The sequence below is a fragment of the Maniola hyperantus genome, chromosome 27 (genome assembly GCF_902806685.2).
Source record: "Maniola hyperantus chromosome 27, iAphHyp1.2, whole genome shotgun sequence".
Lineage (NCBI taxonomy): Eukaryota > Metazoa > Arthropoda > Insecta > Lepidoptera > Nymphalidae > Maniola > Maniola hyperantus.
In genome coordinates, this window is record NC_048562.1 from 4,075,124 (window position 1) to 4,098,627 (window position 23,504).

The 23,504-nt window shown below is 36.9% G+C and overlaps 1 protein-coding gene across 4 annotated transcripts in view; it reads left to right on the forward strand.

Annotated features, from left to right (window-relative positions):
- ced-6 (PTB domain-containing adapter protein ced-6) overlaps positions 1–23,404 on the forward strand; it is a 69,855-nt gene extending 46,451 nt beyond the window's left edge. For all 4 annotated transcript variants that reach the window (XM_069507948.1, XM_069507950.1, XM_069507947.1 and 1 more), the window contains exons 2-12: positions 2,274–2,391; positions 7,017–7,181; positions 11,958–12,060; positions 13,011–13,146; positions 16,048–16,150; positions 16,923–17,091; positions 17,896–18,010; positions 19,198–19,286; positions 19,827–19,922; positions 20,239–20,681; positions 21,898–23,404. In XM_069507948.1, coding sequence (XP_069364049.1) covers positions 2,275–2,391; positions 7,017–7,181; positions 11,958–12,060; positions 13,011–13,146; positions 16,048–16,150; positions 16,923–17,091; positions 17,896–18,010; positions 19,198–19,286; positions 19,827–19,922; positions 20,239–20,681; positions 21,898–21,975 — 1,614 coding nt within the window. In that variant the 5' untranslated portion in view covers position 2,274 and the 3' untranslated portion in view covers positions 21,976–23,404. The remainder of the gene's footprint in view (positions 1–2,273; positions 2,392–7,016; positions 7,182–11,957; positions 12,061–13,010; positions 13,147–16,047; positions 16,151–16,922; positions 17,092–17,895; positions 18,011–19,197; positions 19,287–19,826; positions 19,923–20,238; positions 20,682–21,897) is intronic.
- The last annotated feature ends 100 nt before the right edge of the window (positions 23,405–23,504 follow it).

Genomic DNA, 23,504 nt, shown 5'->3' on the forward strand with positions numbered 1-23,504 from the left:
TCACGATTGAGGATGCAGCTTATCACTACGTCGTATAATATTATTATTTTTACATTTAAAAAACTGTATGGTGATGATGATGATGATGACCGTGATTAAAGTGTTTTAAAAATTCCGTAGGAACTCTTTGATTTTTCGGCATATAAAAAATTAAATGGTGGTCTCATAACTAACAATAATTATTAGTATTTTCAAATATCAAAGATAACTATATCAAGTGGAGTATCATATGAAAGGGCTTCACCTGTAGATTCTAAAACAGATTTTTATTTATTTTTATGCATCATAGTTTTTGAATTATCGTGCAAAATGTCGAAAAAATACGACTGTAGTACGGAACCCTCATTGCGCGAGCCTGACTCTGTGTCAAAAAGTGCGTAAACCCGCGCCCCAATATTTACGTAGTCTGTGTCGCTACGCATATGCATTATGCATGTCACACACACAAGTGTACGAATTTGCCTTCACTTTTTAAAATAAAATTGTCTCTGAAATTTTATAAAATACTGGGTGCCCCGGCGAACTTCGTACCGCCTAACAGTCGATTCTTTTACTTTTCAGACAATTTTTTTAAATTTTTCTCTCCCTAAGAACCATCCTCGTACTTCAAGGAATATTATAAAAAAGAATTACCGAAATCAGTTTTCCGCGATTCATTTTTATTACATAAAAAGATTTTCTTTAAAAAAAATCGAAAGAACAGGTCAGGGTCTATGACTAAAGACAAAACAAACTAGCGTCGCAGACGATAAAAAAGATCGATGAAACAAAATATTCGTCGTTCTGCAAGTTCATTATCGAGTATCCTTGAATATTTCCGCGAATATCAAGTGGTATTGATACAGCAATGTTTATAAACAACTCTTATGTTGTTGTGTTTTCCTGGTATCCGCGTGGTACGAATCCGAAGATTTTCCTATATTTTTGTAGCAAGGGAATTTATCTCAAAGACAGGGGGTCCTTGAGATAAAATCCCTTGCTACAAAAATATACAACATCACACAGACTGCTTATAGTGCGACAAGGCTCTCTTGGCACTTAGATGACATTGACAGGGGGGCGCTGTTGGAGAACAAAGGCTTAGAATATTCTATTCAATTCAATTCCCAATTATTGGCTTTTAGGTGTGCCAGCTGGGCACAGAGTGTTTCGCCAGTGTCACGTTTATGGAGAATAGAATATTCTATAAATCCCGGAAATTGCTAATGCGCGTGGCCGCTATTTTAGTGACGTCAGCACTAGACTGAAGTTTTGAGCTGATGCATTGGTATATTTTTCTTCCGGCTGACGTAAAAATTACGTTATTTCGCTGTTAATGAGACATGGTTCCAGCGCAATAGCAATTTGCGGGACTTGTAGTAGGAACGTTTTTTACGCATAAACTCACAAACGCATAAGTAACTATGTTACGCTTTATCATAATTTATAATTTAATATAGATTTTAATATTTATAAGGGAAATACCAGTTAATAGGTCGGATAAGTTATAATCCAAGTAGGTAGAATTAATCAGTAATTATTTCCACGTGTCCGTCGGTACAACCTTTGTTAATAAGCATAATTTACACTATTGTATCTCATATCAGTACCCTTATTATTAATGCGAAAGTGTGTTTGTTTGTTGGTTTGTCCCTCAATCACGTCGCAACGGTGCAACGGATTGACGTGATTGTTTGCATGGGTATATTATAGGATAAAGACCTGGAGAGTGACATAGGCTACTTTTTATCCCGGAAAATCAAAGAGTTCATCTAGTATCTATAATAATGTGTAATTGATAGCCTAGTGATTATAACGTCACCACCTCTAATTTTTTAGTTACCTATGTCCGTTTCAAACAAATATCACTTTTAAAGCAATTAAAATATTATCACTTCCTTTAACGGTGAAGTATGTAATCTTTACATCTTTTGCTTAAGATTCACAGCTCTTGATTAATATTTACAGTTCTTGATTAAGGCTCACAGCTCTTCATTAACATTTACAGCTCTTGATTAAGTCTTGATTAACATTTACAGCTCTTGATAAAGGTTCTCAACTCTTGATTAAGGTTCACAGCTCTTAATTATCATTAACAGCTCTTGATTAATGTTCACATCTCTTGATTAACTTTCACTCCTCTTGATTAAAGTTTACCGCTAATTGAGTAAGGTTCAGAGCTCATGATTGAGGTTCATACCTCTTGATTAAGATTCAGAGCTCTTGATTATCATTCACTGCACTTGATTAAAATGTTCTCAACTCTTAATAACCAACTGTTTCTCTTGTTCCAGGATGTCAACCCTGCTGTTCTGGCAGGGCAAGGGAAAGGCGAATGGATCACCCAACGCGAGGAATTGGATCCATGCACCAGATGCGTTGATCAAGGGCCATGTTGCGTATTTAGTTAAGGTATGTAGGTACTAGGTACCTTTCAGAAATGAGGAGATCCGTAGGAGAACTAGAGTAACCGACATAGCTCAACAGGTTGCGAAGCTGAAGTGGCAATGGCCAGGGCACATAGTTCGTACAACCGATAGACGTTGGGGTCCCAAGGTGCTGGAATGGCGACCTCGCACCGGAAGACGCAGCGTTGGAAGACCCCCCACAAGGTGGACGGACGACATCAGACGAGTCGCAGGGAGCCGCTGGATGGCTGCGGCGCAAGACCGTGGCGTGTGGAAGTCCCTACAAGAGACCTATGTCCAGCTGTGGACGTCTATTGGTTGAAGATGATGATGTACCTTTACTGATAGACGTCCACTGCTGGATGCCTTCCAGTACGATAGTTGAAAGGTGAAGGAGGAACCAGGTCAAAAAGTTCTTGGGTACACTCCGAAATATTATACCATGTACTATCATCTAGAATTATAATAACAAAAGCGTATCATATTAATGCTAAAACACGTGTACATGCTGTCCTGTTATCACTTATCAGACAAAGGGGCGTTGCTATCACCAGATGACCAGTCTGTGGGCTGATGGTAGACGCGCATAAGTGTCATTGTTCTACGCTTCCTATTCGATAAGGCTAGGGCAGAGGCGGATTAAATGTTGAGAGCGCCCTAGGCAAGCATCTCATAGGCGCCCCTCCAGCAGCCATATTAAAAAAACTAGCAGTTTCCCGCGACTTCGTCCAAGTTTCTGGTTTCTCATGAGATCGGAAATTTTCCCGCTGCAAAAGGCCTCACTTACCTACTTACTCAGTCTCACCTTAAGGCACGGAACCCATGAATGCCTAAATGCCAATTTTCATATCTCTAACTTCCAAAACATATAACTTTCATATAACCTTCCAACCCCCATTGTACCCCTTTAGGGGGGGATATTTTAGTAAAAAAAATCTTAGCTGACACCTACTCCCTAGAAAGAAATTATAAGTAATTTTAACAATTTTTGTAAGTATGTTTATGTTAGTTTGTACTCGTAGTTTAATTAGTGTAATTGGCTTTATGGCCGTTCTAATTAAATAATAAATAAATAAATAATAATAATAAATAATGTTGAGATGGCAATCCCGCCCACACGCACGTTACCCACGCTCACCCGTACCAAGTTAGCGCGGAGGCTATGGTGGGGGCGTTTCCTCCTCGATTGCCATCTCGACCTGTCACGATGGATTAGTTATATAGATAGGTAGAAAGATAAATAGATAGTTAAGTAGTTAGATAGAAAGACATAATAGATATAAATCTACTAATATAGATAAAATAGATAATATAGATAAAATAGATATAATACTACTTCGACCGTCCGCTGCGCCAGATCCTTCTTTCCACGCACGTGCAAACTGTGGAACCAACTCCCATCGGCGGTGTTCCCACTAGATTATAACATGGGGTTATTCAAGGGGCGGACCAACAAATTCCTAAAAGGCCGGCAACGCATCGGCGGCTCCTCTGGTGCTGCAAATGTTCATGGGCGGCGGTAATCACTTAACATCAGGTGACCCGCCTGCTCGCTTGCTCGCTATATCTATTAAAAAAAAAAAAAAAAAAAATGTAAAATATTCAATAGAATAGATTAAATAGATAGAGATCTGATTCGTTAAAGCCTAGATATATGTATTGGGTTGAAATTGCTTTACCTACTACCAAAAGAGCACCAGCAAGTAACTCGGCATGTGTCAATATGTCATAGGCACGGGATCTTCGCGCTCCCGATCGGCCCGTGATATCACTGGGGGCCATGCCCGAAAATCAGCGCTGCAGTCGACCGACTGCAGCAATAAGCTGAGGCAGCGCCCCGTTCGGCCAAGATAGACACTAAGCTAGTTTTAAGAAGTGGGTGCCTGGGTCTTGGGGAACCAGGGAGCATGGACACTGGTCGGCTCCTTGGTTCCCCAGGGACTACGACACCCTACCTGTTTCTACCTATTTGTAAATTTGGCTGAATAAAAGGTTTTTATTATTATTATTATTATTACTAGCAAAGCTTGTAATTGGTGATTATACTAAGTAAACGAGTGGAGACTTTACACTTTGCTATATTAAAGAAGAGGCGGTCACTCTAAGATTTTGTATAGAAACCTAACTCTACATGATCGCGCGCGCTCCTTCGTAATCTCGCGCCCCTAGGCACGTGCCTAGTTTGCCTTTAGGGATAGTCCGCCTCTGGCTAGGGCACAGAGTTACGTTGGCCATACACGATTAACCGCAGAGACGTTAGCTCTCCATGCGTGTTCTATCGCCTTTATAATGGGGAGTGCTCTGAAGAGTTTTTGACCTCATTCCACCCTCCTTTTTCTACAACCGCACCGCGTGTCACCTGGGTATCTGGTGCACTTCGAGCGTCTGTTGTGCCAGATCCTTTTTACCACGAACATGCAAACTGTGGAATCAACTCAAATCGGCGGTGTTCCCACTAGATTACAACATGGGGTTATTCAAGAGACGGACCAACAAATTCCTGAAAGGCCGGCAACGAATTAATAGTTTCTCTGTTGCTGCAATGTTCATGGGCGGCGGTAATCACTTAACATCAGGTGACCCACCTGCTCGTTTGCTCGTCATTTTTATTTTTTAAAACCGGCCAAGTGCAAGACAGGCTCGCGCAACGAGGCTTCCGTACCACGGTCGTACCTTTTTCACGATAGTTCAAAAACTATGATGCATAAAAATAAATAAAAATCTGTTTTAGAATGCACAGCTGATGAAGCCCTTTCATACTAGTATGATACCCCACTTGATATAAGTAAGTAATTATCTTACTTCAAAAATTGAAGATACGAATTTTTAGTTTATGACCACAATTTAATTTTTTTGTCTGATGTAACCACCAATTCACGGTTTTCAGATTTTTCCCCATATGTCTGCTATAAGACCTACCTACTTGCATGATTCTAGGTCAATGGGAAGTACCCTGTAGGTTTCTTGACAAACCGACAGACAACAAAGTGATCCTATTCATATATTATATAGGGTTCCGTTTTTCCTTTTGAGGTACGGAACCCTAAAAAAGTTAAAATGGCGAGTGAGATCTCATTTTGTATCATTATACATTGCATAGAACCATCCAATTGGGATGATGCGTGTTATCTAACGCTGTCACGCAATTCAACGGCCTCCCTTGACATTATTCCTCTTCGCACATCATAACAAACTGTTTTATAATTAGTTATCTAACAATTAATCAGTACCCACATTATAAACTAGATGATGCCCGCGAATCCGTCCGCGTTGATTTAGGTTTTTTTAAATTCCGTGGGAACTCTTTGATTTTCCGGGACCAAAAGTAGCCTATATCCATTAGTAGCCCGGAGATGCAAGGATGCAGTACCAAATTTGTAAAACATTGTTGAAAATCCCGTGGGATCACCATGATTTAGAGGAATGCAATTCCTTGCAGTATCAGAGGAGTTAGGTCCTTGAGTTCAAAAAGTCTTTACCTCCAATATCAATTTATAACCGACAGTTTCTAAATCCCATGAGTCTTGTTGGTCAGGTCCCTGCAGCATCAGGATTGAGGAGTTGGAATCTAATTTTTTTATGGGGCAACGTCACAAAGTTTCTATATCGATCAAAAAAATTACTTACGCAAATCGGTTTAGAAATCTCGGAGATTTCAGTGTCTAGATAAACACAACTCCTCCTTTTTTTAAAGTTGCTTAAAAAGGTAGCCTATGTTACTCCCCACGTTCCCACGGGATTTTTAAAAACCTAAATCCTTGCGGGTGAAGCCACGGGCATCAGCTAGTCAAGAATAAGGCCACCGAAGGCCGCGACTTTGCATGACTGCAACAGAATAACATGCATTATCCCAATTTGGATGATGTTATGCAACGATTACCAACTTGGCACACATTTATAGAACAATGGATGCGTTTTGTTGAGTATCTAATTGGTTTCTAATTATAGATTTACAAATAAATAAATATTAACTAAATAATATGATCACTACCCATCACTACCCATATTATAAATGCAAAAGTGTGTTAATTTGTTGGTTTATTGGTTTGTCCTTCAATCACGTCACCATAGAGCAACGAATCGCCGTGATTTTTTGCATGGGTATAGTTGAAGGCTGCTCTGCATCTGCTTAATAGTTTTTTGATGTTGTATTATAGCTAATGCCCGCGACTTCGTCCGCGGGATTTTTTTTTGAATTCCTGTGGAACTCTTTGATTTTCTGGGATAAATAGCCTATGTCCTACGCCGGGATGCAAGCTATCTTTATACCAAATTTCGTCGAAATCGGCTGAACGGCTGGGCCATGAAAGGCTAGCAGACAGACAGACACTTTCGTATTTATAATATTAGTATGGATATGGATAATATGGATGTCAATGGATGCAAGCTATCTTTATTTTAATTTCCTAACACTAGTAAATATAATTATGGTGCGACTAAGTCCGTCCGTCCATCTCTCACTCCTGTTTATTTCAACTAAGTACTTATGCTATTGTCGTGTTGCGTTTTTTGATGCAGAGTTATCATTCAAGTACACTGGGATGAGGGATCCCAATTTCTAGAATGGCGTATAATTAATTTATCTATAAAAGGTGAAAATTACCTAATTTTCCATTTTTCTATTTCCAGTTCCTAGGCTGCACACAAGTGGACCAGCCCAAAGGCATCGAAGTAGTCAAGGATGCGATAAAGAAGCTGCAGTTCACGCAGCAGCTGAAGAAGTCGGAGACCAAAGACGCTGCCAAGTGCAAGAAAGTCGAGATCACCGTGTCGGTAGATGGCGTTGCCATCCAGGTGAGGATCATCCATCCAATCAACTATCCATCCATCCATCATCATGCATCACCTCCCAAAACATGCGCGAGGGACACTGGTCACAACGCGTAGAAATTATCGAGTGAATTAATATTTAAAAAAAATGATTGCCAAAATAAATTACTTCGTCCAAGTAGATTTAGGTTAGGGTTAGTTTAGAGATTGTGTACAAGAGAATCGGCCCCAACGTCCGTCTTCAGGATGCAAGCTACCTATCTCTGTACCAAATAGATGAACCCTGCGACTTCGATACGTGGATTTAGGTTTTTTTGTAATTTCCGTGGGGACATTTTGATTTTCCTGGATAAACCAGTATTCCAGTAACCTCGGGATGCAAACTACCTTTGTACCTACTAAATATTGTAAAAATCGGTTAAACGAATGGACCGTAAACAACTAGTAGACAGACAAACACAATTCCGCATTTATATTATTAGTATGGATATTAAATTAAAAATACATACTTAGTATGGATTGTCAAAAATATGTGTGCCTCATTGGGAAAGCTTTCATTGTTTAAAAGTGTGTCAAGATTAATTTTGCTAGCGACATTGCATAATGTCATCCAAATAACCCTTTCGTTCATAATATAGGTACTTATGTTTTATTATTATTATCATAATAATTAGTTAGATAACTGTTTTGGCGTCGATTCTGATGTCTCACTCTAAACTAAGTTTAGAGTATCGGCATCTTTTTCTTTTTAAATATTGCTAAAAATACGGAAAATGAATTTTAAATTAAAGACTTTAAATTTTAACTCTATGCTCGAGACTGGCGTCTAAAGTCAAGAGATTTAACAGTTTTAAATTAAGTGAATAAAGTTTGCCTGCCCTTTTATTGGGGCCGATTCTCTTGTATAAAATTCCTAAACTAAACTAAATTAACAGGTCTAAATCTAGTGCCACTCTTTTCAGCAAGCAACATTATAAAAGGGATAGCAATAGATTTAGACGTGTCATTTTAGTTTAGTTTAGAGATTGTGTACAATGGAATTAGCCACATTGGTACTGATTCTGAGCACACCTAAATTTTAGAGTATTCACATCCTTTTCTGACTAATGTAATATGAAAAGGACAGACACAGTTTGACAGTTTAAAATTTAATTTAAGTAGAGCTGTCAAACCTCGTAACTTGAGCTGCCAGTCGCGAGCCTATTGTTTAAAGTAGCGTGCACTAAAATTTAATTTTTAATAAGAATTAATAAGAGTCTTTAAATATAAAATTCGTGTCCTGTCCTTTTTTAGCAATATTTAAAAGAAAAATAATGCAGATACTCTAAATTTAGTTTAGAGAAAGACAACAGAATCGGCGCCACTGGTATGAAAAAGACGCGGATACCTACTCTAAAATTTAGTTGCCATCAGAATCAGTACCAAGTCTTTGTTAGTGGCTTGTCGAATCAGCTGTTAGTTTAGAATAGACAGGTATTTAACCATATAACATAATCGTTGCGTAGTTCGAAGTAAAAGTGAAACTCGCAAAGGAGCTGCCATTTTTGCGGTTATGGCAAGTTCGTGAGGTAAATTATAAAATATTTGTGCTACATATAACATAATTTATAACATAGTTCATACTATATACAATATAACCTACGTAGATATATCATGCGATTGCGTATAGGTACCTATATATGATGCATATATATCATGTAATTTACTTAATAAACAATTTAAATAATAATAATAAATGTTGGGTATCTCTCTGAGGGACAAAATCCGTAACGAGGAAATCCGTAGAAGAACCAGAGTGACCGACATAGACCAACGAATTAGCCAGCTGAAGTGGCAGTGGGCAGGCCACGTCTGCCGCAGAACCGATGGCCGATGGGGCAGACGTGTTCTGGAGTGGAGACCGCGTATCAGCAAGCGCAGTGTGGGACGACCTCCAACCCGCTGGACTGACGACCTTAAGAAGATAGCGGGAAGTGGGTGGATGAGGAAGGCGGAGGATCGTGTGTGGTGGCGTGCTCTTGGGAAGGCCTATGTCCAGCAGTGGACGCAAATAGTCTGATTGATTGATTGATTGATTGACTTAATACACACATCGCTATATTATTATGAAAACTATTTCGAAAAGCGCCGAATAACAGCTGGAATCCAATTACCGAATCCAAAATATAATATAATAGAGCCTCGATAGCTCAACGGTTAAAGGAGCGGACTGAAAACCGAAAGGTCGCCGGTTCAAATCCCACCCGTTGCACTAATGTCGTACCTACTCCTAGCACAAGCTTTACGCTTAATTGGAGGGGAAAGGGGAATATTAGTCAGCAATTAACTTGGCTAATATTCTTTTTTTTTAAATCCGGTGACTGAAGAATCTGTAGGTAACTTATTTTAAGATCTGCAATCTATATAGAAGTCACAGAGTTGCCGGTCGTCCGAGCGACTCACCGAGTTGCTGCGCAACGCACGCTCGACTAGTCGTGCGCAGGGGAGGGGGGATTTTCTCATAGTCGTTTCTTAGCTAACACCTAACCTCGAGAAAAAAACTACTTTCCAAAATCCAAATATCAATAATTAAAACATTCCCATACAAACTTTCATCCCATATTTTACCACCCTTATGGGCGAATTTTCCAAAAATCCTGAAAGAAAGAAAAGACGTTTATTTATACAATTGAAACACGTATTTCTTCATTTGTAACCGAGACCCCAAATACCAATTTTTATGCAAATTACTTGAAAAATGACGGACTTTCATACATACTTCCATCCCCCATTTAACCCACTTTGGGGTGGAATTTCGAAAAATCCTTTCTTAGTGGACACCTACTCTTTACAAAGAATAAACCTTCCAAATTCCAAATCATGTCTCTAGGACCAGCGGTTTAGGCTGTGTGTTGATATATAGTCAGTCAGGACTTTAAATTTTATATATATAGATTTTCATTTTTTAAAAATCGCTGCCGGGAATCAAACCCGGGACCTGCCACTAATAAGACCACAGCGCTTACCACTGCGCCAGGGAGGTCGTCGGTTCGTCTCTTACCACGTTCCGTAATCAGTAGGTACTTAAGTAGTCAAAGTCAAAGTCAAAGTAAAATGATTTATTCAAAATAGGTAATAAATTACTCTTATTGATGGTCTGGTATGGTGTTAGATTTGTAAGATATAGTGTTGATAATTATTACGCAAACTTAAAACTAAAGCTACCTACCTAGTAGGTACCTTAGTTGTAACTTGTAAGTACGGACGCGTTCTGAATCTACGTAACGAAGCGTGGAGTTTCTTTTTTTATGCAACAAGTCTATTTGACTTGCCAAAGTTAGTCAAATACTCCGGAAAATAAATGTTCGGTACAAATACCGGATTGTCATTTTTGAGATTACTTATTTCACAGTTTTCCGACCACTTACTTACTTTTTTTTAAAATTTTGAATTATTTTAATGACTATGTGATGCAGTGATGTCCCTATTGTCTGAAAAAGTCTAAAAACAACATTCTTCTATATTCCCGTGATATTCCCATACAAAAGATTCGTAATAATACTTAAGCGTCAATTTGAACTTTAATACAATAACCTAAAGCTTACGTGTTAGTGAATGGGTTCCGGGAAGGCTGACCCGGTGTCCCGAATTGCAGAATAGTGCGGTCAACTAGTGCAGTGCGACAAGCCTCTCTTGGCACTTCAGTGACATTTACAGGGGGGCGCTGTTGGAGAACAAAGGCTCAGAATATTCAAACAAGAACAAAGGGGACACTTGACAGCAACGTCAGTTCCAATTTTCGCCACGCGCCTAGATAGCCTTGTCGCACTGTATATTATATACGTCCTCTCCTGTAATATCGCAGAGTCTGCCGACTAGCTGATAGGTAGTTATGCATGTCATCGCTATATCGACTATGTAGGTACCTGTAATGCTTCCCGTCATTACCGCGTCGAGAATTTGTTCGAGACTCGGATACAGAAATGACCTAGTTAGGGCTGCCACTTTTTATCTCACTAACCCAGAAAGGCTTTCTTGTTGTTCGAAATCTGCGTGGAAACGCTCATTTTGCCGCCTAGACTGGAGAAGGATTTTATCGTCTGTCGTGTCTGTCAAGAAAACCTATATGGTTCTTCCCGTTGAGCTAGAATCATGAAATTTGGAAGGTAGGTAGGTCTTATAGCACAAGTAAAGGAATAAAACCGAAAACCGTGGATTTGTGGTTAGACAACACAAAAAAAAATGTATTAATGAACAAATAATTAGTAGGCATTTATACCTATAGGTAATTTTTAAATAATTATTTACTTTTCCTGTATATTCTAAGACATATATTTATTTATTTTTATGCATAGTAGGTACTTAATAGTGTTTGATTTATTGTGCAAAATGTCAAAAAAATACCCGAGTACGGAAAATTCACGGGAGCCATAGGAATGTTTCTTGAGAATTAAAGAAAAAAAATCGCACTTACTACGCTCGTATTCAGATATTTTCAAGATTATTATTAAACTAGCTTATGCTCGCGACTTCGTCCGCGTGGACTACACAATTTTAAACCTCTATTTTACCAGAGGGTAAAATAGAGGTTTAATTTTAAATAGAGGTAATTTTTGAAAATTTAACCCCCAAGAGTGGGGGTTGAATTTTCAAAAATCCTTTCTTAGCGGATGCTTACGTCATAATAGCTATCGGCGTGCCAAATTTCAGCCCGATTCGTCCAGTAGTTTGAGCTGTGCGTTGATAGATCAGTCAGTCAGTCTGTCAGTCAGTCACCTTTTTCTTTTATATAGGTATTTAAGACTTATTTTTTGTTTCCAGGAGCCGCGATCAAACAATGTAATGTACCAGTTCCCTCTACACCGGATATCCTACTGCGCGGACGACAAGGGCGCCAAAAAGTACTTCTCATTTATTGCCAAAGGTAAAAAAAAACTTATTGCATGTAATTTACTATACCTAGGGTATCTCCAGAGAAAAAGGGAACTCTTATAGGATCAAACGAACGAAAGGAACGAAAGGAGATCGGCGAAACTGGAACCAGGTATTTTAAGAACCATACAGATTTAGGAATCATTCAATTATTATCAACATTTTCCAAAGTATTTTTCTGTGTAGGTATACAGTTACACCATATTTTTAGAAGTTGGAAATCAAAAATACAATTATATTATACGATGCATAAAAAATCGTTCTAATGCCATTCCAAAACCGTGAAAAATTTTGTTCGCTTGACCATATCTTGTCATTTATATCGATGCCATCAGCTCGAAACTTCAGTCACTAAAATTGCGGCCACGCGCATTAGCAATTTGTGGGACTTAGGCCGGCCATACACGGACTGCTCGAGCGGTAAGCCAATGATCAACATACACGGACCGCTCTTGCAGTCAGAGTCAACAGCTTGAAGCTGCCGTCGAGCAGTTAGCTTAACTGCTCGATGGCAGCTTCAAGCTTCAAGAAATTTCAATGCGGGCGGGAAGCATGCGCGACGTGGAATGAGGAGCGCGGGCGGAGGTAACTGCGCGAGAGCAGTCAGTGTATGCCGTGCGACTGCTTGACCGCCCAACCGCCCGAAGCAGTTGCAACTGCTTGAGCGGTTCGTGTATGTACGTACATAGAAGTAGTTCAATACGCAGTCGCAGCTTGAAGCAGTCCTTCCTGACTGCTTTAAGCTGTCCGTGTATGGCTGGTCTTATACCTACCTGATACATTAATATTATTTTTCGTTTAATAATATTTTTAGTTTCTTGCTGGTTCTTCTCGGTAGGAAAGGCATTCCGAACCAGTGGTAGATGCATCCGACTATTCGTAAGTACTTGTAAAAGTTTATACGAATAAAAAAGTTTATTGTTTTTTTTTTATTGTTTGTAGGTGGCAGCACTGTGAACAACGTGAACGGCCACGACGGCAGCAGCACGGAGAAGCACGAGTGCTTCGTCTTCGTGTCCACCAAGCTAGCCTCTGAAATTACGCTCACCATCGGGCAGGCCTTCGACTTGGCTTACAGGTATAATTGTTGAAAAGTGTTGATAGCCTATATAGGCTATACTCTATCCGTGGAGAGGACTTAGTATAGCGCTCTCTCTGTTATGTAACAAAAATCTCAGGGCGTTAACCATTTTGAGGCACCAGCCACCAAAAAAACATTTGAAAGTTAATTCGAAAATGTTTTCAAAAACAATCGAAATTCAATTAGAAAAAAACCGGCCAAGTGCAAGGTTACTTGATATATGAAACATTGAAAAAAAAATTGATTTTAAAGTTACGAGCCTCAAAAGATTCCTAATTTAACACTAAAGGAGATCGCCCGTGAACGGGCCCTCTTTTGTGGCATCATGTCAAAACTTAAATATTTTTTTTTTTAAATGTGTTATTTTTTTACGGTTATGTTTTATTACAACTTTTTTTCACTCTATTATTGAAAATATCCACAATTACAGTTAGAATCGTAGACATGCATTTATTTTGAAGAAGTATTAATTAAATATAACCTGAATATCAGCAATATAAAAAATAAGATTTCTTTATAACCTGGGTGAATAAATAGAAATCGTTTGCAGAATATAAAGAGTTAATTATTTGTCTACAAAATAAAATTAAAACCATGGTGACATAACAATTATATTAGGGGGGGGCCCAAAGCTCATAAGAAAATGGGCAATCTCCTTTATGACAACTTTGAACGTAAATAAATAAGATTAGGGGTATGAAAATTCTAAAGAAATTTAACATTAGACATAGTTTATTTATTAATTACTTGAAATAACTATACATTTATAAACTCGTTTTTTCTCAAAAAATACTTGTCCTAAGCCCTTGATTTCAGTGAAAATCGTCATGTCTCTCACCTTTCTCATACAATGTCAAGTGAAAAGCAAATAGGTTCGGTCGCGCGTACTGCGTCACCTTAAGGTCGTTTCGTGGTCTAAGAAGGTAGTTACTGTACAATATTACTATACTTAATCCGTGACAGCTTGAGATGGCAATTTTGGTATGAGGCGGGGGGACTCCCCGCACACCCGCACGTCACCCGTGTTCGCCTACACCGTGTTAGCGTGGTAGCTGTGCTGGTGTGTGGGGCATTCTCTCCCCGATTGCCATCTCGACCTGTCGCTTACAAACTTAGGTAACTTTTTAGACTTAACTTTCACAACTTTTTATTGCAATTGTGTCTAGATATTATTGCGGTTTGTACAGTTAACTTTTATTGTTGCGGTTGTAAAAGATAACGATTTAAGCGCGTAATTTTAATGGTCTATCAAATAATCCAGTAACTAGGCACTTAAAGAAATCATCGTCATCGTCATGATTAACCCATCGACGGCCCACTACTGAGCACAGCCTACTGATTCGCTAACTCAGTGTCTAACACTGAATGGTACCCACCGAGGCCATTTGACATTTATTTTTAAAGTTTTCTACAAACAATTATTTTCATACCATTTACATTTTCCAAAATCCCGCGGAAACTCTTTTATTTTACGGTATAAAAAGTAGCCTATGTGTTATTAGCCTAATCCAGGGTATAATCTGTCTTCATTCCAAATCCGTTCAGCCGTTTTTGCGTGCTTTCACATCTCTACATAGTATAAAATAAAGTCGCTTCCCGCTGTCTGTATGTATGAACGCGTAGATCTTTTAAACTAAGCAACGGATTTTAATGCGGTTTTCACCAATAGATAGAGTGATTCAAGAGGAAGGTTTATAGCTATAGTTTAGTTCTCAAAAAATTAGAGATCCCTAGAGAAATTGAAATAATGTGAATTAGGTCGGAAAAATCCTCTCATTTGAGAGTTTCCAAGGCAAATACACCTCAATGACACCACATTAGTATCTACATTGCACCCATGCGAAGCCGGGGCGGGTCGCTAGTTTATAGTATTAGTAGGATCACTCGCTGAAGCAGCAATGTAGAACCAACCAATGTCAAATGAGTTGGTGGCTATCATTATAGCCACTGAGCCACTGTAAACGGATGGGCCGTGAAAAGCTAACAGGCAGACAGGCAGACACGGACGGACGGACAGACAGACAGACAAACGGCCAGACAGACACACGTTCGCATTTATAATATTAGTATGGATTACCTCTAATTACATCTATTCATCTTCTTTTTTTTTCTATATATAAAAATGAATCGCTGAATGTGTGAATTGTGTGATCGCAAATCTCGAGAACAGCTGAACCGATTTCGCTAATTCTTTTTTTATAATATTCCTTGAAGTACGAGAATGGTTCTTACGGGGAGAAAAATTTAAAAAATTGCCTGAAAAAGTCTAAAAACAACACTTTTCTATACTCCCATACAAAAGATTCGTAATAATACTTTAAAGTCAATTTGAACTTTAATAGCATAACGTAAAGATTGTGTTAGTGGAGGGGTTCCGGGAAGGCGTATAAATATTATTTACTTAGTCAATATTTGTCAGTATTTCAATAAAAATTGATATTTGGGTTTTCGGTAACAAAAAAAATACGTAGGTACTTATTTCAAGCCTTTTGAAAACTCTGCCCTCACGCCGATTTTCTAAATTCCACCCGGGCGAAGCCGGGGCGGGTCAGCTAGTCTCTAATAATATACATCATCATCATCATCATGATCAACCCATCACCGGCTCACTACAAAGAACGGGTCTCCTCTCAGAGTGAGAAGGGTTTTGGCCATAGTCTACCACGCTGGCCATGTGTGGATTGGTAGACTTTGAGAACATGAAGAACTCTCAGGTATGCAGGTTTCCTCACGATGTTTTCCTACACCGTTAAAGCAAGTGATATTTAATTAGTTAAAACGCAAAAAGTTAGAGGTGCGTGCCGGGATCAAACCCCCGACCTCCGATTAGAAGGCGGACGTCCTAACCACTAGGTTATCACAGCTAATAATAATATTTATTATATAATATTTTTGCAGGCGGTTCCTGAATGACAACGGCAAGTACATGGAGATGCAGAAGCTCACTCTGCAGAATAAGCGGCTGGAGCTACAGATGAGCACATACAAAAACCGCCTGCAGGTAAACACATAGACATCTTATAGGGGAAATACCCTATCCGCAGAAAGTGTTGGAAAGTCTAGTGTGGATTTATATCCGTGGCCAATACGAACTTAATATTATCTCTGACAGTTCTCTATGCTTTCTCTTTGGTTTCGCCCTCCAAGATGTCGGTTAACTCTGTTCGCTCTTTATATTAATTTTATCAGTTTAAATATAATGTGAGACTTTATTTAACGAAGTATTTATTTCGAATAACCCGTGCATCATCGCAAGCTCAATTCCACGCTCTGTACATCAAATCAACAAAAAGAAGTTAGTATTGCGCTCTCTGTTACGTAATCCCATACAAATGATAGAGACAAAAATCTCAGTGGGCGCTAACCATTTTGAGACACCAACCAATCACAAACATGTTTTTAAAAACATTCGAAATTCAATTCGAAAATGTTTCAAAAAAAACCGCCCAAGTGAGAGTCAGGCTCGCGCACCGAGGGTTCCGTAGTACAGTCGTATTTCATCGACATTTTGCAGGATAAATCAAAAAACTATGATTCATAAAATAAATAAAAATCTGTCTTAGAATCCACAGATGAAGCCCTTCCATATGATACCCCACTTAGTATAATAATCTTACTTTGAAAATTGAAAATACTAATTATTTGTTCATGTACATATTTTAATTTTTTTTTGTGATGTAACCAACTCCCGATTTTTGGATTTATTCCTTTACTTGTGCTATAAGACCTACCTTGCGGTACGGAGCCCTAAAAATCATTTATCTTTATTACAGGAGCTCTCAAAAATAACGTACAAGGACGATCTAACGGCGTACCTCTCGCGCAACAACTTAAACGATATCGCAGAGTGGAAGCCCCCGCTAGAGCTGGAGAAGCAGATCTCCTCCCTTACTCTCTCCAATGGCTTCAGTGCCATGAACGGCTCCAAGACACCTGATATGGGTAAGCCACAAATTGGCTATTTGCCTAAAAATACAAATTTTCGTTTTGCGAGAAAGGGATAGAAGACCCTCCCACTCCAAAATTAAAATGATTGTAACTTTGTAAAACTTTGTTGGATTTAATATTTTTTTCAGCGTAGGTACCTACGGCATTATTTTTATCCTAGTTTATAAAGTAATAATATTTATCAAATTCAAAAGTAGGAAAATACCCAATTAATACTCCATTCTTTATTTTACATTCAAAAACACTCTCGCTTCGATATTTATAAATCTCGATATCTTTGGAGTATACAGGGTTACAGGAAAAGAGGACACGATCCCGTTAGGGGGTTATAGTAGTAGTAATCCGCAGGATAAGTGCCATAGTAATTTTCACAGAAAATTTGCAAGTTATTCAAATTATTAAATTTAAAAATCGAAAACTTTTACAGTTTTTGGGCTGTACTTTTAAAATTCTTGAAGATTTTTCTTGTTTTATAACTGTTTATAATTAACAAGGATATGCACTAGCAAGAAATAAAAAAAAACTGATGAAATACATTGTTTCTTTTTTTTTACTAATTTTTAAAGTGGCAAACACCCCTTTACCTAAAATAAAAAAAAAAATTAATAACTCGAAAACGATACACTTTTGCATAAGCACTTTAGGGGTCGTTTGATAGCTAATGTCCTGTACTATAACCCCTTAACGGGATCGTGTCCTATTTTCCTGTAACCCTGTATACCTATTACCTACTACTTGCCTTTAAGTTTCCTGAATAGGAAATAGTTTAATTTTTAAATGTTTCTGTATGTGTTTCAGGTGCGGACGCTCTATCAAACAACTCGACGGACACATTCAACTCGTCAAACGACAACAATCTGTTGCTGTCGACCCCGCCACCTACACATAACGGGAAATCTTCTCAAAGTGTAGGGTAAGTAAACTCATTTTATAGGGTTCCGGGTTCCTCAAATGGAAAAAGGAACCCTTATAGGATCAATTTGTTGTCTGTCTGTCTGTCTGTCTGTTCGTCTGTCTGTCAAGAAACCTACAGGGTACTTCCCTTTCACCTAGAATCATGAAATTTGGCAGGTAGGTACCTAGATCTTATAGCTGACATTTGGGGAAAAATCAGAAAACCGTGAATTTGTGGTTACATCACACACAAAAAAATTAAATTGTGGTCATGAACTAATAATTAGTATTTTCAATTTTCTAAGTAAGATAACTATATCGAGTGGGTATCATAATATGAAAGGTCTTCACCTGTGCATTCCACAACAATTTTTATTTATTTTTATGCATCATAGTTTTTTAAGGCCGGTTTTTTAGGGTTCCGTACCTGAAAAGGAAAAAGGAACCATTATGGGATCACTTTGTTGTCTGTCTATCCGTCGTGTCTGTCAAGAAAACCTATAGGGTACTTCCTGTTGACCTAGAAACACGAAATTTGGTAGGTAGGTCTTATATCACAAATAAAAAAAAAAACCAAAAACCGTGAATTTGTGGTTGTACATCACACAAAAAAATGTGTCAATGAATAAATTAGTATTTATTCATTGACACATTTTTTTGTGTGATGTACTTATTTTCAATTTTCAAAGTTAGCTGTTAGATAACTATAGGTACCAAGTGGGGTATCATATCAAAGGGCTTTACTTGTACATTCTAAAACAATTATTTATTTATTTTATCCATAATAAGTTTTTGATTTATCGTGTAAAAAAATGACGACAAAATACGACTGTAATACGGAACCCTCGGTGCGCGAGTGTGACTCGCATTTGGCTGGTTTTTTATTTAAAAGTTGTGTGTTAAATATTTTGGGCACATTGCCTCATTGTATTGCTTTAGATTATATTTTTGATATTAATTTATTTGCTTTCTTACTTTAGTTTCTTAATCGTATTTAAATTTAGAAATATTTTGTTATACAAACTTTGTATTTGGGTATAACTGATTTTACCTAATGTAGTCTCGTTATGGTTTTGCAAAAGATGCATTGTAAAAATTGTATTGCATTACAAAAGTAAATAAATATTCTTTGTTATATAATATAATATTGTTATTGTTGTACCTATATTCTTTGTTGTTAATGTATATTTTTATTTTTTTTCACAGCAAATTCCTTGGCGATCTATCATCTAGCAAAAACCCAACCGTCGGAACGCGGCTAGAAAATCTGCTACTGAACTCCGACTCAGACAGTGGTAAGTCACATTTGTTTATTTTATACTAGCTGATGCCCGCGATGTTGTACGCGTGGACTTAGAATTTTAAAAATCCCGTGGGAACTCTTTGATATCTCGGAATAAAAGCAGCCTATGTCACTCTCCAGGTCTTAAACTACACCCATGCCAAAAATTACGGCGATTCATTGCTCCGTTTCGACATGGTTGAAGGACAAACCAACAAACCCATAAACCAACAAACAAACACACTTTCGCATTTATGGGCAGTGATTTAAAAAAATCAAACTATTTTTTTTGTTATAATTTCCATTTTTAGAGATCCGTACTTCAAAAGGAAAAAAAGGAACCCGTTACGTAGCGAAGAAGTACCGAATACTTCGTTTTCTATCTATCTATCTGTCTGTCGCATCTGTCAAGACCCGTCAAGGGACTATACCAATTAAAAAAACCTATTAGGGTACTTCCCGTATACCTATAATCATGAAATTTGGCACACAGCTATATTATGTTATAGCACAAGTAAAGGAAAATAATATGTATTTTGTTCATTTATTGCAGATTTTGATCCGCGTGCCTTTGAATCTGAGCCGGTGACGCGTTTCACGTCTCCCGTCGTCGACAATACTCATCAACTCGCCTCCACTCCGCCTTTACGTAAGTAACTTTATTATTTATAGTAAATCATTGAAAATTTCAAGACAAGCTACTATTTATTGCTCACAATATACAAGGACAAAGAAAAAAACGTTTTATTTAGGTATGCCACATTTCTAGTAACAATTGCAAATCACGATAGCAAAGATAGATTTAAAAAGGTTTCAAATGGATGTCATAAAATGGATTTAGTGCTTACTATGTGTAAAATAAATAAATGAATCATTGCACTGACAAGCCAAACTCATAATAAAATAAATACGATAAGTATCCCTGTGCCATACATTAGTACCTAACCTATATTTTTCTATTCCAGTTGCACCACCACCAAAAGCATCCAAGCGTCAAACTCAACCGCAACAACCACAAACTCAACACCAACAACCGCAATCTCAACCCCAACAATCGCAAACTCAACCACCAATCCCACCACTCAACGGGAACGATCTATTTGGTTCAACGCCTTTCTCACTTCCAAGTCAAAACCAAGTTCAAAATACGTCTCCTTTTGGGGCACAGAATAAACCAAATTATGACATCAAGGATTTTAACCTCCAAACATCGGTTTTTAATTCAACCTCATTTACAAATGGACTTTCGGGCTATGATCCTTTTGACACTCAAAAGGCGGGAAATAATATTTTTGCAAATGGCTACGGTAATGCGTTTAACGGTTTTGGAAATCTCAGCGAGAAGCAAACTGTGGAGTTGGACAGCAACTTTAACGGATTCTTGGATAAAACTATTACGGAGATGAAGGTGCGTGAAAAAAATTACTAAAAAGTATTTATCTTAATTTTGCAATACCTATATTTGGGTTAGATAAGATATCGATTTTGAAAAGTATGACCAAGGTCACTTTTGTGTTGATTGTCTTATTTTCGCAACAAATATTATAAACCTTACTTTTGTATTTTTGTATAATTATGTGGATTTCCCTATCGATAGATGGCATTTATTTACAATTTACCATTTTATTTCTTCCCAACAGATTACCAACTGGTAAGTCTAGTTAGGATAAAATAAAATAATTTTATTAAACAAATAAATTAGTTTTTAAAGTTTACTAGCGACCTGCCCCGGCTTTGCACGGGTAGCTTATTACAATTTTTGTAGGGATCTGAAATGAAATATAGCCTATGTCATTCAGTAATAATTAATCTATCTTTATACTGATTATGAAAGAGTTTTCATAATCTGTTCAGTAGTTCCAGAGATAAGGTTCTACAAACAAACTTACAAACATTAATTAGTGTAGATTTTGAAAATGAAATTCGATAGCGATCAACCTACAACAACAATAAGGTCAACAGACCTACAAAATAGACAGGTTTTGTATCGAATCGATGGTTACTGATTTTACGACAATAACAGAATTTCGAGTCCTATTTACTCCAAAGTACCTATTACAAATAATATCAAAACTCACAAAACATTTAAAGTTTTTGAGATGCGTTTCACAGTCTTTGATGAACAAAAAACCAGCCAAGTGCGAGTCAGGCTCGCACACTGAGGGTTCCGTACTTAAGTCGTACTTTTTCACGTTGCACGATAATTCAAAAACTATGATGCATAAAATTAAATAAAAATCTGTTTTAGAATGCACAGGTAAAGCCATTTCATATGATACCCCACTTGATATAGTTATCTTACTTCGAATATTGAAAATACTAATTATTAGTTCATGACCACAATTGTGACTAAATTCAAATTTTCCCTAAATTCCCTAAATTCAAAGTTTTCAGATTTTCCCCCTAAAGCCAGCTATAAGACCCACCTACCTGCCAAATTTCATGATTCTAGGTCAACGGGAAGTACCCTGTAGGTTTCTTGACAGACAGACAGACAACAAAGTGATCCTATAAGGGTTCCGTTTTTCCTTTTGAGGTACGGAACCCTAAAAATGTATCTTGTAGTGAGTACATAATGATTATTATACATATCAAAACATAACGCCTTTTTTCTTTTTTTATAGGATGGCTTCAGCAGAGGGATCACCTTTGGAAACGATGATTTTTCAATAGATAATCTCGATCCCCTGAAAAAGAATTGAAGTTTAAACAAAAATATGGAATAATATGAAAAATAGTTACAATTTTTTAAATCTTTGTATTAATTCACACAACTTAGTGTAAATTAATGCAATAAAAAGATATATTTAAAAAAATATTATTTCCAATTTAGTTTTTAAGCCGTGTTGTGTGAATTGAGTCGACGATTCGAAAAAAAGAAAATGTTGCCATGTTTTGGTTACAAATAAATGATGTTTACGTGATAACAGATAATTCGCGAATTTCGTATAAATGAATCTTTGGCTACTTTATATCATAAAGTGAATCAAGAAATGAATCCCTAAATTTTACATGTGATGCGAAATATATTGCTTTAGTATATTAAATACCTACGCTGTATCTAGATTCTAGACACGCATAAATGAAATTATAAAACGAAGCGTCTTTGAAATTTAGTCACAAAATAAGCTTAATTTGGAGATTTGTTTTCAAGTCTCCCCAAATGTGGGGTATTTATTAGCCGATTTTTCGAAAAGATATTATTTATACGAGTCTAGAATAATATTTGGTGATATTTCATAGAGTATGTCGCACAATGTCATTCACGAAGTGCCTTATTGTACAAAAAATATAATTATACATTAATAAAAATTGCATGTTTTTGTATTAAAATGGTATTTTTATATAAATGACTAAAAACTAACATACAAGTTAAGAAAAACTAATTAACCAGTTCGGAATATTTGAAGTTAGCCTCATTGTTCTGTGATAATTCTCTTCAAATTGAGGTACTTCAAATACTTTTAATGTATTTTTGATAAAATATTCAATTTGAATTTGTAAATAAGTAATTTTACCTATTTGGGGTCATTTGTTAACAAATACGAATGACATTGTAGCTTAATCTTTAAATAGATAAAAAATATATAGGGTCTGACTGTACAATGAAGTGTTTATATGCTGTGGTTATATGTATGAGAAACTATTTCGAAAATTGAAATAAAGAATGAAATTATATTTGGTTTGATAAGCTTATATACGATTTGAAAGAACTGAGAAAATCCCTAAATTTCTGAATATTTAATGTAAAACAAATGAAAAAAAAATTAGTTGAAATTACTGATAATTTCACTTTAAAAGCCGATACGTTTGTGTAGTCTTTTTTATATTCTATGGATATCGTAGTAATATTGCAAGTATTTACCAAACTCATTTGCGCGGGCACCTGCTAATTATTATAACAATAATTATACATTCCATAAAACATTTTATTTGATAACTAATGTATTTTACTCCTAGTAATTTTAAGTAAATGATTTTTATGTGTATATTAGTGAAGGTAAACTGTTGTATCACGTCGCATTAGTGGAAAATATTTGTATTTTAGTATTCTCTATACTAATGTTACTGTAAGGCCAAATGATAAACATAATAGTGTATTTTTCAATAATAAAACTATGTTTATAAATATATCTTGTTTTATAATTTTATTTACCTAATGACTAAAAGTTATTTTATTGATCTGTAGTAACTATTCTTTGCTTTCAGTTGGTTAATAACTTTGTCGTCA